Raw genomic sequence first — 17,250 nt, 5'->3', positions numbered from 1 at the left:
TATTAGATTGAATGTTTTGGAAATTTGGTTCTGATATTTTTGGGGTCAAATCTTCAAGGACTTTGTGGAGTTTTTAACACCCAGATGCAAATAAGGAATGTTATACATAGGTAATCGTATTCCTTTCTTTTGCTTCATTCTCTTATCTCTTCTTTTTGTGTTTTGTGTGAATTTTACTTTGCGCCATAAGTATCATCACTAATGGCTCGAACAAGAAGCCTCCACTCTAGAAGTTCTTCATCATGGAGATTGTTCATGGAAGTTTCATCATCAAGAAGTTAAGAAAGGAATGCCATGTCCAACTGTAAGGTGATACAACCTATTGTTATGGAGGAAAATTATCTCAATAACTTCAAGACATATTTTCACATCTACTAAGGTTTCTTAAGATAACTCTTTATAAAAGTATTGGATTGAGTGTTCCTAAATCTTGTAAGAGAGTTATATTCAAACCTGGAGTTTGAAGATCTATCCTTGAAGACATTTATAAAAGGAATAGAGTTTGATATTCGTAGAGATCAGTTTGGAAGAATATTTGAACTACCCTTCTATGAGGTATTCTAGGGGTGTTCAAAACCAACCTGGTCCAATAGAAAACCTCTAATTGAACTAAACCAAACCGAAACCCCAAAAATTTGTATTTGGTTCGGATGCGTTTGAGAAATATTTTAACAAAACTGTGCGGTTCGGTTTTCATTTTTTATTTTGCAACCCGAATCAAATCAAACCAAACCGCATTGTGTTAGTATATTTGATATATTTTTAGAAATGACCCAGATCCCACAATTAAATGAGGAAATTTCTAATATTGAATATGATTAGTAGATGTGCTTCAAAAATGAAATGTATGTTTTTAAATCTTTTCATTTGCTTTTAGGTATTAACCTCTTCAATTATGATATGAATGATACTTAGATATCATGACTTCAATGGAAGAGCTTGGTGTTGTTGTGATTGAGCTTTCAAGTATTATGAGGTGTTTTTTAGCTATCTTAGTTGAAAATTTTGTGGTTTTAAGGCCTAGTATATCATTGAAGTGTTTCTCAATTGTCTCGTTATCTAGCTTTAACCTAAGTGATGTGTACTTTGTAATACACATTATTACTATGTTATTTTAGTTCTTTTGTTATTTGGTTTTGAAATGGTGTTGTAACCTAAGTATCTTGTGTGACTTCCTCAACAAGTTTCTTTAACATGTGATCAAATATTTCAAAGGATACTTCATATTGCATCATCCTACACATATATGATCCTCCATGAGTCCCAAAAATCAATAGAATGTCAAGCTAGCAAGATGGTTCATGGTGGTTGACCAGAGAAATTCAACTAGTCAAAGTTGGGGTTCCCTAGAATCTATCTCCTACAATGTTTGTCATATGAAAATGATTCCAAGATACAAGTTACTCAAAATTACACTCCAAACAACTTTCATATTGAAGTCAAGAGCTAGTTTTGCTTGGAAAGTCATCTTTTATTGTGAAAGATTATAGGTCATTTTGTCTGAACCCTAGTTAGGAGGTCAACTTCCCAGGATCATAAATTGCTCAATTTTTATGATATGAAAACCATTAAAATTCCATGATCAAATTCATGATGTCTAATTAAACTTTTATGTTTTTAGGAAGTTCAAATTCAAATTTCAAATGCATGTTCCAAGAGGAAACATTATAGGTCATTTTGGGTTATTTCTATTGAACAAGTGATTTTCCTCAACTTCTAAAATGCATAACTCATTCATGCCAAATCCAAATAAGGTCAAATTTGTGACCAAATTGAATAGGTTTGAAATATCTACAACTTTGATGAAGGAAGTGTTTTCCATTTGAAGTCCATAACAAAAGTTATTCAAGGTGGAAGAAGTGAACATATGACTTGGTACTTCGAAAATTTTCAAATATGTTTGATTTTCCAAACTTACACCTCAAAATTCATCATGACCCAATCTTCAAATGGAAAATTGTTCAACATGAAAGTTGTTTCCCTTTATCTCACCTTTCCAAAAAGTCCAAAGTTCATCTCATTTGGATCAATATTGGAGGGCTTGCGCATGGGTGCAATGTATGGTACCATTTGGAAGGAATTCATGATCAAATTCATTTCAACATTGCATGGCTTAATGCATTGCTTTCAGCATGACCTACGATTTTGGACCTTTTCAAATGATTCTTTGGGCTTTGTACACGCCCATGCTAGCTTATGAAGGAAGTTGCTAAATTTGGATTTGAAATGGAAGTGTGCAAAGAGCATGTGATAACCCTATAAATACAAGTGCAATGTGATCGGAACTTCATCAACACCTTGCCCAAGCTTTGCCAGAACAACCCAAACCCTCAATTCCATAGAATTCTTGAAGATTTCATTTGAAATCGAGCTTGAACTTCATCTTCTGTTTGGAAGTTCAAACTCCTAGAAGTCATTGCCCTTTTCATCTCAATTGGTCACTGGAAGCAATAGGAAGAGAAAGGAAGCAAATCCAGATCAAGATCAAGTGAATTTGAAGCAACTTGAAGGTGATTTTTCAGAAACTTCACCTCTTTGATTCTCTCTCAATTCTTCACCATTCTTTATGATTTTTGGTTGGTTGAAGTCCTACCAATGTAGGTAAGATTGAGTTGCTTTGAGGTCAAATCGAAGCAACTCAGTTCATGATCCTCAAAATTCAAATCCCTATATCTTTTTATATACTTGGAATTGGAGAAAATTGAGGCCAGATTCGAGCTCCTGAGCATTTTTTCTTTGAATCCATGTCTTTATTTTTTATTTTCATGGTGGTTGGGGGTGGACCAGTCCAGTGAGGTCCACCAGAGAAGAAGAACGGAGCTAGGGCTCCGGTGGTGCGTTGACGCCCTTCCAGCCATCTGATGGTGTTGAAATGTTTTAATCATGGCCATTGGTTTTAATTACCATTATTGCAACGCGTTGACTAGGGTGCACCATGGATGACACGTTCGTAGCCATCAGATCTACCACCTTAATTAATGAAGAAGATCTGATGGGCCATGTTTTTTCTCATTTTATTTAATTTCTGATTTTATATTTTAATTAGCTTATTTTGTTTAATTCATATTAAATTCATCTTTGATCCAAAAAATATGGGACTTTCACCAAAAATCTTTAAATATTTTCCTCTTTCATTTTCTGAATTAAAATTTTTTTTGGATTAACTTTGATATTTTTCCTGAATTAATTGTTTTTGTGCATATTTTTAATTGTTTAAAAATACTTCTGATTTTTCAAAAATCATGAAATTTTTTGCCGAAGGTCCTTTGACCTTTATTGACCTAGGATAAATTTCTTGGCCATTTATTTGGTGTTTTGAAGAGGTTTTAGGTTTTGGCCAATTTAAATGGAAATTTAATTCATTTTTAATTGATTAATTATGTAAAAATTATGTTGAGCCATTTTTATGGACTTGTGATGTTTGACTATTTGTTTGGGCCTTGGTCAGAATTGATTTGACTTTTGTTGGATTAAAATCATTGGATTTAGGGAATTGATGAAATATACATTTCATCTCCCAAAATGAATGGATGATTTTAATTTGATAAAATTCCTCCCATGACCAATTTGTGTTTCTCTCATCTTCCCTCCCCTTTCATCTTCATCCCCATTCTTTCCCATTCCTTTCATTGACCAATGAAGTCTCAATATCCTAAGACTAATTGGTTCATCAATGACTTTGTGTCAGATGAACCAATACAAGTATGGATGAGATAGGTCCACCCCTTTTGATCTTTTTCTTTCAGTGTGAGGTATGTTTTAGGAGTTTGGTCCATTATACCAAATCTCTAACATGCATTAACACCTAAATTTTTATTGTCCGGCCTCAGATAGTTGTGACTTCTACATAAGTCCAATTACGATTGCTTAACATAGAGCTAAATTTTGACCCTAAAGGCATAACATTCTAGTAAGTGGGATTGTAAGTCTCCCCTCTTTCATAGTATTGTGTGGAAAGTTAACCTTTTTTCCTTCCTATGGAAGATGTCTTGGTTCAAGGATCCATGCTTGTGAACAGATGGTTGAGTGTTCTCCAAAGAATGACTTAATCAATTAAAAAGCAAAACCAACTAACATCTAATTAACTTTGACTTACACTAACTATTGTTAACTTTGCTTTACTTTCAAGTCATTTACCTTATGCAAATTTAATTTCTAGTCATTTATCATTCATTGTCATTTTCATTTCATTAAACTTATTTATGTTTATGTCATTTTCACTTTGCTCATTTGAGCCATATATTGTGATTGTATATATTTGTTTGAGTTTGTGGTCTTAGGATCTTAAAATACTTAATAAACAACAAAAACCTAAAAAATATTTGTGTGGACTGTTGAGCTTGATATGAACTTTTGGACTTAGGATTAAGAAACATTCTCTATGCAAAAGGACTTGGCCAATGCCAACATTTTGAGACCAAGTTATGGTGATTTGAGCTTTCATCTGATACAAGTATTGGGATCTAGTTGAACTTATATGCTACAGGGTCTTGATGCAACTATTATTTTGAGCTTATGTCTGATGCTTTTCTTTGAGTTAATCAAGGAGTATTTCATCTGATACATGAGAAGATAAGAGAAGACTGTCAGCTATGGGATTTGCTTGTTTGGATGTGGTCATCTTTATTTGATGCTTTGATCTTCATGATATTGCTAATTGCTTGCTAATTAGTGCTTGATTCAAAGTCCAAAGGGAACGTGTGTTTTCTATATGGCATTCTTGTCTATTGGATTGCATCCCATTGGTCAGATATTTTCAACCCTTAACTTTTAAATTTGTGCTTAGGGTAGTCTCATCATCTTCTTCCACTTCTTAAATTTCAAAATTTCTCCCCCTTTCAAAAACTTTTTTTGCTTGTGATTTCAAACTTAGACATATTTCAAATTAGAAACTTTGGCCTTATGCCAATGAATTTTCAAATATTTTCTTAAATCAAATTTGTAAATAAATCTAATCATATTGACTTAAAATTTCAAAAGACAAAAAAAACTAACACTCATCTAAGTTTTTAGGCCATTTTGTGCCTCTTTTCACTTAACTTTTGATTAAAAGTAATTCACTCACTTTGAAATTGTTACCACGAACTACGAGATTTTGATCCCTCATTTTTATGTTGGTACGTAGGCACAAGACCGAATGTCTTGTCAAACACAAAAATATAATCAATGAATTCTTTTCCTATCCACAATCTATTTTTCTCAAACATCATTTTACACCAAATACACATACACACATAAAAAAGGACTCCCTAGAAGTACCTAGGACATTTTGGATACTAACACCTTCCCTCTGTGTAACCAACCCCTTACCTGTAATCTCTGACATTTTATTAGTTTTGATTTGAGAACTTCTTATCTTTGAGTTTTTTTCGTACTTTTCCCTTTTCCTTTGAAAACAATAAAAGCGCGGTAACAACTCTGGTTTTATTGACGTTAAACTTATCCATAATTTGATGGTCATGAATTTACCGCTACACATTATTATTTGTTATTTGGTAATGTATGAATGACTAAACACCAAATTATGTTGCCATTTATACGTGTATGTATGATCAACAAAAATCTTATAAAAAATCGAACCAACTCAAATCGGATTGCTGTAAGTTTTGAGACATCTCTAGTTCTGACAATCGTACTTGCAGTAGTGGTATATGTTGTTTCGATGTTTGGCCTTAGAGTAGTTGTTGAAAATGTTAAGTGTCAATAGAATCTGGAAAGATTTGTTTCCAATCGGCAAAGAAGTCATTACGTGGATGGATGTGGCGGTCAGAGAAGTTTCTATAGCGTATTTTCATATGTGGGAGTAAGGAGTGGTGCGACGGTGTTAATGGTAGGGATGACATTGTGATGAGTTACAATTTGGAAGCTACTATTTTTTACGATTATAGTAATTAACAGTGATTGGAGTTTTGTGAAAATAAAAGAATGACACCGCAGACGACACCATTATTCCAAAGAGGAACATAAAATTGGTGGTAGATTGATGTTGCCCACAGTGGAAGGCCTCCGATATAATAGTAATGTCTTTGGTAGATAGGGAGACAGGTGTGAGAATACACCTAGTGAGACTACACATGTTGCTCAATTTGGATGGACGGAATTTTGATTGGACTTTCGAATTAAATCGATCTTATTAATTACCAAACAAACAAAGATAAATTGATACATCAATCTCTCATATTGTCTTTTTTTTCTTTTCACTTTACTTTATTCATTATTCTTGTTGAATTTTATCTTTACATTGTTTGCCTTCGCATATAAGTTGAATAAGAAATCTTATTAGGATACCTTACTAGATGTCCAACCAACACCCTGTTATACTATTTTACATATAGTGTTGTTTTTTACTACTATCTTGATTCTTTTATTAAGAGAATTATTTTTTAAATTTTTCTCTCATTTTGTCGCATCAATAATTATAAATGATGGATTTATATATGGTATTGAAATAGGTGTCAATATTTGGGTGCTCCAATAACACCACACAAGATGAATAATATTTTTCAAGGAAAAAAAACTCTACTAGTCCTAAAATAGACAAAATTCTCACTTTAGTTGTAAGTAAAATATTGTAGCCTACATCTAATTAATGCTTTGTTTGTATATGCCTTCAATTGAGCTAAAAAATACCCTCAATATTACTAGGTACTAGTATTATATTTGCCCTACATTTTAATTTCCTTTTCTATACATGCCCTACATCTTAATTTTCTTCTGAATGAACCCTAACAAAAAAAAAAATTTGGCCACACCACCCTACTTTAATACATAACCCATTTGTACTATTGCTTGCCTTTTTCACTCTCCCTTTCAATTGTCAACCACAAAAAGAAACCAAACTTTTCAAATGAACAAGTGCTAAGGGATGAAGATAAAGACAGAGACAGATACATACATTCCCACCAATAATCCAACTGTACAAATTACATAAACCATTAACAAAATAAATATCCAAACATATTAATTAAAACCCAACCCCACAAAACAAAGCCACAAACTACATAACCTTAAAGGAAATAAAAACAAACAAACAAAGCACACTTCATATACTTAGAAGATCTTTAGGTTCTTTTTCTGGAGGCTCTAAACTGTTTGATGATGACAAAGAGGATTCAGTGATTGTTAATGTTGTTAAGTCCTCTTCAACATGTTTTGAACTTTGTGATGGTTTCGGAAGCTCGGTGAGCATTTGAACAACTTCGCGCATTGTTGGTCTTTCAACAGCTTGTTCTTCGACGCATAGCATGGCTACGTAGAACACATGCATCACCTCGTGAATTGGAACCGAAGGAAGTCTTGGATCAAGAACTTTTAGAACACCTTCCTTGTTTGAATCGGTCATTTTTCTTACCCATTGTACAATGTCGACTCCATCACCAAATTCTCCAACAGGTTTTCTTCCTGCTACAAGCTCTAAGAGTACGACACCGAAGCTGTATACGTCGCTTTTCTCATCGACTTTCAGTGTGTATGCATACTCTGCAATCAAACTCTCAACATTAATCAATCATCCTAAACTAAAATAAACAATCACATTAATTAAGAGGAAAAAACTATTAGAAAGTTAGTTACTATTTTATTTCGAATCCGATATGTTACCTGGAGCTATGTATCCATAAGAACCAGCAATAGCAGACATGCATTCAGAAGTTCCAGAATCTTGCAAGAACTTAGCAAGTCCAAAATCAGCAACATGGGCTTCAAAACTTGTATCGAGTAAGATATTGTTTGATTTCACATCGCGGTGAACGATAAGTGGCGAACAATCATGATGTAGATAACAAAGACCCTTGGCAGATTCCACAGCGATTTTATACCTTGTATCCCAATGCAAATGACCGCCTTTCTTACCATGAAGAACTTCACCTAAACTTCCATTAGGCATGTACTCATAAACCAGGAGATTTGTTTCATGGTTTGAACAGAAACCCAATAATCTAACAATGTGTCTGTGTCGAATTCTCCCTAAAGTTTGAATCTCGGCATTAAAACCGTGATCATGTGAAGAGCCTCTACTCATAGCAGGTAACCTTTTCACAGCAACAAGATCACCGTTAGGCATCGAGCCTTTGAAAACAATACCGGCCCCTCCTTTTCCTATGATATTATCCTCTTTCAAAGAATCAAGAACATCGTCGACAGTAAAGTCCAAACGTTGGAATGCAGTTAACTTCCACGCACGAGCTTCGCTAGCTTTTTTCAAAGATCGAACTATGAAGAATGTGGCAACAGCAAATACAGTGGAACACACAAGCAACCCAATAACAAGCAAAAGCTTCACAGTAGAAGACAGTGGTCCTTTGACATGAGCTTGGTGAGAGCCATTAACAACACCATCTTTGCAAGGACCCAAATAAGGTCCACAAAGTCCAGGGTTACCAAGGAAAGAAGTGTAGTTAAAGTAACTAAATTGGCCAGTACCAGGAACCAAACCAGTTAGATTATTGTATGAAAAATCAACAGAAGTTAAGCTTTGCATTGAGGAAATTGACCCTGGAATAGTACCAACAAGGTGATTCTTTGAAAGGTTCAAGTAATTCAATATCCTCATGCTAGTGACTTCATTAGGAATCTCACCGGTAAGCTCGTTACGACTAAGATCAACAAAAGTTAAAAGCTTACAGTGACTAATCTCAGGCGCAATGGAACCAGAGAATTTGTTGTGACTAAAATCTATCTTAGAAAGCTGTTGTAACTTTCCAATCTCAGAAGGGATTTCACCTGAAAACTGGTTTCCATCAAGGAGAAGCTTTTGAACACTGGTGAAGTTTCCAATGGAAGGTGGTAATGGCCCAGAAAGCTTGTTGTTGGAAAGAGTAACTTGACCAAGATTTGGAGACATTGAAACAGGTTGAGGAAAGTTTCCAGATAAAAGATTATCTTGAAGCTCAACTTGTGTGAGCTGTGGAAGACCAAAAAGTCCTTTTGGAATTGACCCATTGAGAAAATTCTCACCCATTCGAATTCTGCTTAAAGATTTACACTTTCCAAGTGAATCTGGAATGGGACCAAAAAGGAAATTCCCTAAAGTTATCAAAGTTTGAAGCTTGTTCCCAAAACACATAAAAGGTGGAAGAGAACCAGTTAACTTGTTTGAAGAAACATCAACAAGTGTAAGCTTCCCGTTTTTCCCCAAACTCTGAGGAATGCTTCCGGTGAAGTTATTCTCCCAAATCTGCAACACTTCAAGCGCCGGCATCTCTCCGATAAACTCCGGTATCGCTCCATGAAGCTTGTTTCTAAACAAGTTCAAAAGGGTAAGATTCTTCAGCTCTGCAAAACTCACAGGAACTTCACCAGTAAAACCGTTGTTCGACAAATCCATAGATTTCAAGCTCTTCAAGTTCCCAAGCTCCGGCGTAAGAGACCCGGAAAGCGCATTCACCTGAAGAAACAGAGTATCCAAATTCTGAAGCTTACCCAACTCCGCCGGAACCTCACCGGTTAAACCACAGTAAGCAGCGTCAAGCCTCACCATCTCCGATAAGTTACCAATCTCCGGCGGGATACCACCATCGTAGGTATTATAATAACCAATGTAAAGCTCACGGAGTGAAGTAAGGTTCCCGATCTCCGGCGGAATAGGTCCGGAAAGCTCATTACCGGAAACAGCAAGATACTCAAGATGAGACCAAACACCATACTCCGGTGGAATTTTCCCGGTGAAAAAGTTTCCACCGAGATGCAAATGACGGAGAAACGACATATGAGTAACCGAAAGAGGAAGTGAACCGGTCATGTTATTGTTGTAAAGATCAAAAACCTGAAGATTAACAAGAGTCGAGAGTTCAGACGGGAAAGTACCGTTGAAGACATTATTGGAGAGGTTAAGATAGCGAAGAGAAAAGAGAGATGAGAGAGAAGGAGGAATAGGACCGGAGAATTTGTTATCAGCAAGAGAGAGGTTAGTGAGAAAAGGTAGATTTGCAATGTCGTCGGAGAGTATACCGGTGAGGGAGAGTGAAGAGAGGTCGATGGAGATAACGTGGCGGTGTTGGCCGCATTGAACGCCGTGCCAGGAACAGTGTGTAGTTTTCGTGTTCCATGAGGAGAGGGAGTTGGTTGGGTCGGTTGTGATGGAAGATGATTTGAAGGAGAGTAAGGCTTGTGATTCGGAGATGTGTGTTGTGGAAATGGGAAGGAAGTGGAGTGTGAGGAAGAGGAGTAATGATAGAAGGAGGCGCATTTTGTTTTGGTGCGTGGGAAATGGTGGAGTGAAAGAGAGAGTGAGTGATGAAGAAGGTTCAAGGGTGGCTCTTTTTAACTCTCATGAATATTGTATTGCCAACATGATGAATGATTTGTATTGTCCTTGTGGTATAGTAGTAGTACCAATGTCTATTTCATGTTTTATTATCCATTCACCTTTTTTGAATTATATAGAATATGATTTGGTTGGTACTACTAACTACCATCTCATAAAATGGATTTTTGAAATTATTAATTATGGATTTTTAATATTTTACTATACAAAATCAATTTAAATATTATTTTTTTGCTCTCTCTCTATATACAAGATTTTTATTCAAATCTTTGTAACATTTATTCAAACTTTTGCATATATTGTCTCAGTCTTTGTATCTTTGATTTATATCGTTCACATTTATTTATTGATACTTCTTTTTTATAATTAGAGATTTGGAGACTATCTTTTGATGCTCCGGTACTGGTATGAAGTATATATTTGGCCTCATACGATTTATGTAAGATGCAGTTGTTGTTATTTGTTTTATCGAACCTTCATTTGTAGATAATTGTGATGAGGGAATTCTCATATATTTTAAAGGTCAATTTGGATTACTCTTATTTTTTGCCTTTTGTCATTTAGTATAGTATAATGTACATTTTAACATGTCTTAGGGTTGATAGATAAATGGGGCATTTAATAGACAACATCTTCCTAATTTTGCAAGTGTAGTCATTGTGGCATGAGAAATAAAAATATACATGTTTGCTCGGGGCAAGTGTTAATTTATAATTATAGTCTCATGTTTCGGGAATTTCTATAAGTCATTTTCTTCTATTTTGAATTTTTTTTCTCTTTTTTTTTTTTCGGAGTTCAACATCCTTAGTTATTCTTGCTGCTTTGACTTTCCGTTTTCATCTTCTATTGTGAATTTTTTTTTGGGTGTTTCTTTACTTATTTCTTGAAGATTTCTTTTGATTTCTCGCATCTTTCTCATATTTTATTGGCTTTCCATTACGTTGATAATGTTCTCTTTGCTTTACTTATTATGGAATTTTTATTCTGACTGGAATTTTTAAGATTTCTACATAATATTTTGTTGGAAACGAAAATTTGTAGGATTTAACATAGGATTTTGCTAGAAACTCAAAATTTGTAGGGTTTTTCTAGGGGAACATTGCACTAATATACCATTATCCTTGAGCAGGTAATAATGGGTGATATTTTGTGGTTTCTTCCTGGTGGGTTCATGTCTTTCATTTTCCCTTTACTCCGTTCGAGCGTCAATTGTTGCTAAGCTTGATGTTGGCTCCCTCTATGATTTTTCCTCCATCTGGGAATCATGTTCGTGCATTTCAACATTTATGTGATTTCCTTAGGATAAAACCTCATGAGTCGGTGTTTTGTGTCATATTCTAGGTTACCTAGGAGTTTACTACACCATTTTGCTTGTCATCAAGCCATTTCCTCCGCCCATTGAAATTTTTAATTGTTGTTTCGTGGTTCTTTACTTGTTGTCTCGAGTTGCCCATGAGTCAATATGTCTCATCAATGGGTTTTATGAACAACATCTTTCCACTATAAGTCGAATGATTATCTCACGACACATCTAAGAAGTTGCATTTCGGCTCTGAGAAACTAATGAATAAAGACTTTGCTTCGTTCAAGAAGATAAAAGGTTATGTGATTCTTTGAGCGGTCCCTTGGATTTTATTATTTCAAAACTCCAAGGTTGCAGACTATATGTTGATCACCATGGGTATGTCTCTCAGTTAGGTGTTTGTTTCAATGTTGGGCGTCTAGTTCACTATAGTGAAAATATGAGGTGCGATGTTTATTTCTTTCTAGTAAGGAGCTAGGTTTCTCTCGATTAATAGTGGAGGTTTGTTGTTTGGTAAAAGGACATGGATCATCTCAATATTTAGTGGTGGTTGGATCTAATACTTAAGGCATGATAAGGATGTCATGAATCCTTCTTAAGGATTGTCGTTTCTTCTTGTGACCTTGCTAGCATCAAATCATGGATGGTTGGAGTTATGCGTTGTTCTTTTTCCTCAGTTTTCCATTCTGACGTTTGAATAGGTAGTTGAACATTAACAATCATTCCAATAGACAATGCCAATGATCCTTCCAACAACGAATCGCTCACATGGTTATGAAGTTAATCTGGTGTAGGTAGCTTCGATAAGTGATATTGTCCATGATCCTTTTCCCTGAAATGGATGGTGGTGTTTGAAAATACTCTGACACTCAAATAAGTGACTATCGAATGTGAGAGGTATTTAGGTTAGAAAGATATGTGTACCTTGATTTGACGTTTGTGGTCCTTTTTATAAGTGTAACAATTTTGGTCTTTGGACCACATTCCCACTTAATATATATATATATATATATATATATATATATATATATATATATATATATATATATATATATATATATATATATATATATATATATATATATTACACAATCTTCTCAAATATGATTTTTCGTTTTTTTCTTCCTTTTTTAATTTACCACCTTTGCATACTCTCTTGAAAGTGCTTTGACCTTCTCCTATCATCCTTTAATGTTTTACCATTTCCACATTCTCACCATTGTCTTTCTATCCCGGTCTGAGATTTAATATCTATAAGATTTTCTTCTTTTTTTCATTTTATCCTTTCAGTGTCTTCCTTCGTTAATTCTCCCTTATTTCCACCTTCTCGCCTGTGCTTTGTATGTATGTATTTAGGTATAAGTCAGAGAAGACCACTCTTTCAGTTCATCTTGGTACGTTATTCGCAACTTAGTTCTAGCTTTTGTGTCCATTATCCTAAGCTTCATTCATTTCTTATCACTTGGATGAGTTGTGTTTTTGTCACATATCAAAGATAACTCATCACATTGAATAATATCTCAAATGTATATTGATTTGTTAACCCTTATTTGTTTTCTCTTAAGTTTTGGCAAATTCAAAATTGTTGAATGTTGTTAATCATTTTTGATAAATCCCCTATGTATGCATTTTTCCACTACATTTTTGGTAAATCCATAACTATTTAATGTGGTTTATCATTTCGGTATATATGTACTTTGTTTTCCTTTCTTTTTTGGTAGATCCATAATTGTTGAATATTGTTTATCATTTTCGTACATGTTTATTTTGTATTACCTTTCATCTTTGGCAAATATGGAACTATTGAATGTTGTTTATCATTTTAGAACATATGTATTTTGTAATTTTTTTGTTGGCTTTTTTTCCCTTCATTTTAGGTAAATCCAAAAATGTTGCATGTAGTTTCCTTATTTGTTTCGTTTTGTTTTTTTTCATAGTTTGAAGATGGTTAGTCACATTTGTATTGGTCAAAAAGTACATGTGTATGTGTATGTGTTCCCTTGTAATAGCAGAGAGACTCGGAGGTCTTAGTAGGTTTATAACTGTTTGTGCGGTCAGGGCTTGCCCACGGTGGCGAGAAGCCATGTACGATGTGAAAGTTCAAGAAACACAAGAAAGGGGAGGGGGTTGAATTGGGTTATAGATATGATACCTTTATTCAAACCAAAGACAAGAATAACAATGATAGAAATACACAAGATTTTTATATTGGTTCACTGTTAACTAAGTTAATACAGTACACTCGTCAGAGTGATTTTTTCTTCTCATAAGTACTTAATCCACTAATCAATCAGATTAAAAACTCAAAGATAAATTGCCAATGACTTCTCGAGGTTGTTGACTAAACTTAGTCCCCCAAGAAATTTAACCAAAGTTAAAATACAAGGAGTGTTTGTTTACAAGAATGCTTCTAAACAAGCAGATACACAAAGTAAATTTCAGAGTTTACACTTAAGAAAATATACAAGAAATATGTTAGACTATGGCACGGATCTAGAAGGGGGGAGGGGGGGTTGAATAGATCCCAATTAAAATTTGAGTCGGCGCTACCAATTAAAAATTGGTTTTGAAAATTGGTTTTAAGTGCGGAAGTGGCCGAGGAAAATATAGTCTAAAACGAACGGTTATTGGAAAATCGAATATGCGTCTAGCCTATGGATTAGTGATAATGTAGAATAAGAATCACTACACTAGTCACACTATCAATGATTTATTTCACTTGCTAGGATTCCTAGTTCCAATGATTCAAAGAGCAAACCAAACTAGATACACAACTAAGATAATTTTGGTTTAGGCAAATTATCAAACACTTGGTGTGTAAAAACACTCCAAGTGATATTTATGTTGAGTAAGTGATTCCAATTAGTCTAGTACAATATCTTATTGTACTTTGGATTCAAAAACAGAGTTTTAACTTCTTACTCAATTAATATCAAGGTTTGATAGAAGTGCTTATACAAAAATCACTTATTTTTAAGCCAAAACAAATATGCTGAAAAATAGAGAAAACAAAGGTTTGATGAGGCAGTTCCCCCGTCGTCCTCGCTTCGGGGTACGTCTGCCCTCAATTCTAAAACTAGAATTGAGATTGCTTTAATAGATATCACCTGTTGAGTATAACAGTTTATACAAGGATTGACAGCAAATATACAACAGAATTCTCAAGACGTTGAATGTTGCTTCCACTCCTTGTTCCTTGATTCAAGGTGAATCAAGTCCTTCGATTGTTGTTGATAGACCTCCGATTCCAGCCCCTTTGTTGAATAACTCTCAGTTCTTCAAACCCTCGGCCCGGCTGATCTCAACTACAACAAATCGAACCCGAAATCTTCCCTTCAATATCACTGAATCCGCTACTAGATTGATGAAGACTTCCTCTTCTCAATCACCTTCGCTCAGCTGAAAATTGATGAAGAATTCGTCCAAAAAACCCCAAAATCAAACCAGTCTTGGAGGACAAAACCCTAAAGGTTTTATTCAAGAAAAAACCTGTCGCAAGCTTCAACCCGAACCGGATTCCCCAATCTCGGCTTCGAACGTTATCACCTTTAACCAATCACAAAGCACTTCAAAAATGGTTGTATGTAATTGATGTGTTGTGAGATGTTGAAGATGAAGATGAAGAATCTTGGACACCTATTTCACTTTTTCTTGTTCTTTGTACACTTGAATTAATTTGTCAAAATGTTTCTTTGATACAAGTAGCTGAACTTCTATTTATAGTAACAAACCAACCAACCCACTTAACAGCTTTTCAAACAAGGTGGGAATTGCTTAAAAATAGTATTTACGCGCGAACGGTCGACCATAGCAGGTCTATGCATCGACGCATAGCCTGCAGTTTTGGACAAACTGAAAAGCACATCAGTATGCATCGACCATAGGTCGGCGTGCGCTGACCCATGGGAAATTGAAAACTTCATGCGCCGACCCTGTGGTCGACTCAAGCCTTCGTGCGCTGACCCGTGACAAACTGCACTATGTTATGCGCCGACCCTGCGGTCGGCTCAAACCCTGCAAATCTGCAAAAATTCAGATTTTTGTGGTTTTCATGCATTTTGTCATGACCACATTTTATCCACATATGTTGTATGAAATATAACAGTTTAGATGAACATAGAAAAGGATATGATAGGTGATATGTTGCATTTGTTTTGTAGAGGTGGATTCGACAATGCCGATTCATCCATGGTGGTATTTTGTCATCATCGAAACTTATGATCGTATGTTGTATGACAGTTTGCCCTTACATACTCCCCCTTTTTGATAATGACAACCTGTGTGAAACCAAAGAAAAACAACATGCAATATTTACACGCACTCCCCCTTTCTTTTGTAATCTAAGACTGGCTGCAAAACAACAAACTGTTAATTGTTGTGAATATCTTGGCTTGGCTTTGGTACATGCTCTTTCTTGGCTTGCTCTTTCTTGGCTTTGGTACATGCTCTTCTCCCCCTTTGACAACATCAAAAAGAGAAATAGAACTATAATTCAACATAACATGATATTCAACAGGAGATAGCAAATCATATAACAATACCACACCAAATATTATTACTGAACAAATTGAAAAGGAGATAACATTAAACCAGATTAACAAACAAGCATAACAGATAATAAGTTCAGTCAAACAACAAAAGTACAGATGCACATGCAGTTTTATGCCCTAATAGCCTCGTCCTCGACCGAAACAAACATCCGTTATTTGGTTAGCAACACTACTTAGATACTTGAGGCCCACATCGACGGACCGCTCCTATCGTGCAAATGTTTCGGTGAATGTTGCATACCGTTCATTCATGCTGGTTGAGAGGCTATCGAGCCTCTCATTTTGTGCTTGAAGTTGGCTGCTTATATGAGCATAGCGCTCATCCTGAGTTTGTATGAATGATTGTTGAGCCAGCTGCATATCTCGCATCATATCTAAAAGTTCAGAAGAATTTTCTTGCTGCGGAGGAGACGGTGGAGATTCTTCAGCACCATATTGATACGGCTGATAGAATTGGCGTTGTGTTGACCAGCCCATATGTTGCCATTCACCCCAGCCACCATGGTTGGGGGCATCTTCTTCAGTCGAACAGGTATTCTGAACCCAAGCGGTGTTTGTGTAGTTGTGTGTGTCTGCTTGTGGAGGACTATCATGCTGCTCAAATGCTTGTCCTGCTCCTTCTTCTTCGTTTTCCTCTTGGTCTTCTTCTTCACTTTCATCACTTTCATCATATTCTTCAATAGTCGTAGGAATATACCCCCTGCGAACAAATCTGTATGCTTTCCGCTCATCAGACCAAAAGTATCCCATCATAGAGAGAGTTTTTGGGCTGAATTCTTTATCTGAGGAAATGGAGGTATAAGGAAAGGACGGATAATCAACGTCGGCTGCAGTAAGAACCTCTTGAATAAGAGATCCATAGGCAAGAGCAGTGCCTCGTCCGGAGTCTCGTAAACTGAACATCCTACTAGCAATGTAGTAGGGCCAGTTTATTTTGCACTGATTTTTCAGGATATATATGAGATGAACCTCAGCCTGTTCAACTTGGGAAAGGCCACCCTTCTTAGGTCGCAGGATGCACGCCACAATCCACTGAAGAATGCGCTCACCTGTTTTCAGCTTACCGACAGTGACAGTTCGTGGGAACGCATCACTGTTCATAATATGGTTTGGGTAGGGTCGTTTCAGCATAG

General features: G+C 35.6%; 1 protein-coding gene across 1 annotated transcript; it reads right to left on the bottom strand.

The window, feature by feature from the left end:
- Nucleotides 1-6,866: 6,866 nt before the first annotated feature.
- LOC127074322 (leucine-rich repeat receptor-like serine/threonine-protein kinase BAM1) lies at nucleotides 6,867-10,349 on the bottom strand. Its single transcript, XM_051015633.1, has 2 exons — nucleotides 7,600-10,349; nucleotides 6,867-7,479 (listed from the first exon to the last, which is right to left on the bottom strand). Exons 1-2 carry the CDS (start codon nucleotides 10,184-10,186, stop codon nucleotides 7,043-7,045), a joined length of 3,024 nt encoding a protein of 1,007 aa, XP_050871590.1. The 5' UTR covers nucleotides 10,187-10,349; the 3' UTR covers nucleotides 6,867-7,042.
- Between the last annotated feature and the right edge of the window lie 6,901 nt (nucleotides 10,350-17,250).

This window comes from Lathyrus oleraceus, chromosome 4, assembly GCF_024323335.1.
Source record: "Lathyrus oleraceus cultivar Zhongwan6 chromosome 4, CAAS_Psat_ZW6_1.0, whole genome shotgun sequence".
In the NCBI taxonomy this organism is placed as follows: Eukaryota; Viridiplantae; Streptophyta; class Magnoliopsida; order Fabales; family Fabaceae; genus Lathyrus; species Lathyrus oleraceus.
Note: the sequence above shows the minus strand (reverse complement) of the source record. Positions and strands in the feature narration are given on the sequence as shown.

Coding starts and splice junctions, on each gene's coding strand:
- LOC127074322 (XM_051015633.1), bottom strand. CDS start 10,186: ATGCGCCTCCTTCTATCATTACTCCTCTTCCTCACACTCCACTTCCTT. Junction 7,480..7,599: donor TTATGGATACATAGCTCCAG/GTAACATATCGG, acceptor GTTTGATTGCAG/AGTATGCATACACACTGAAA.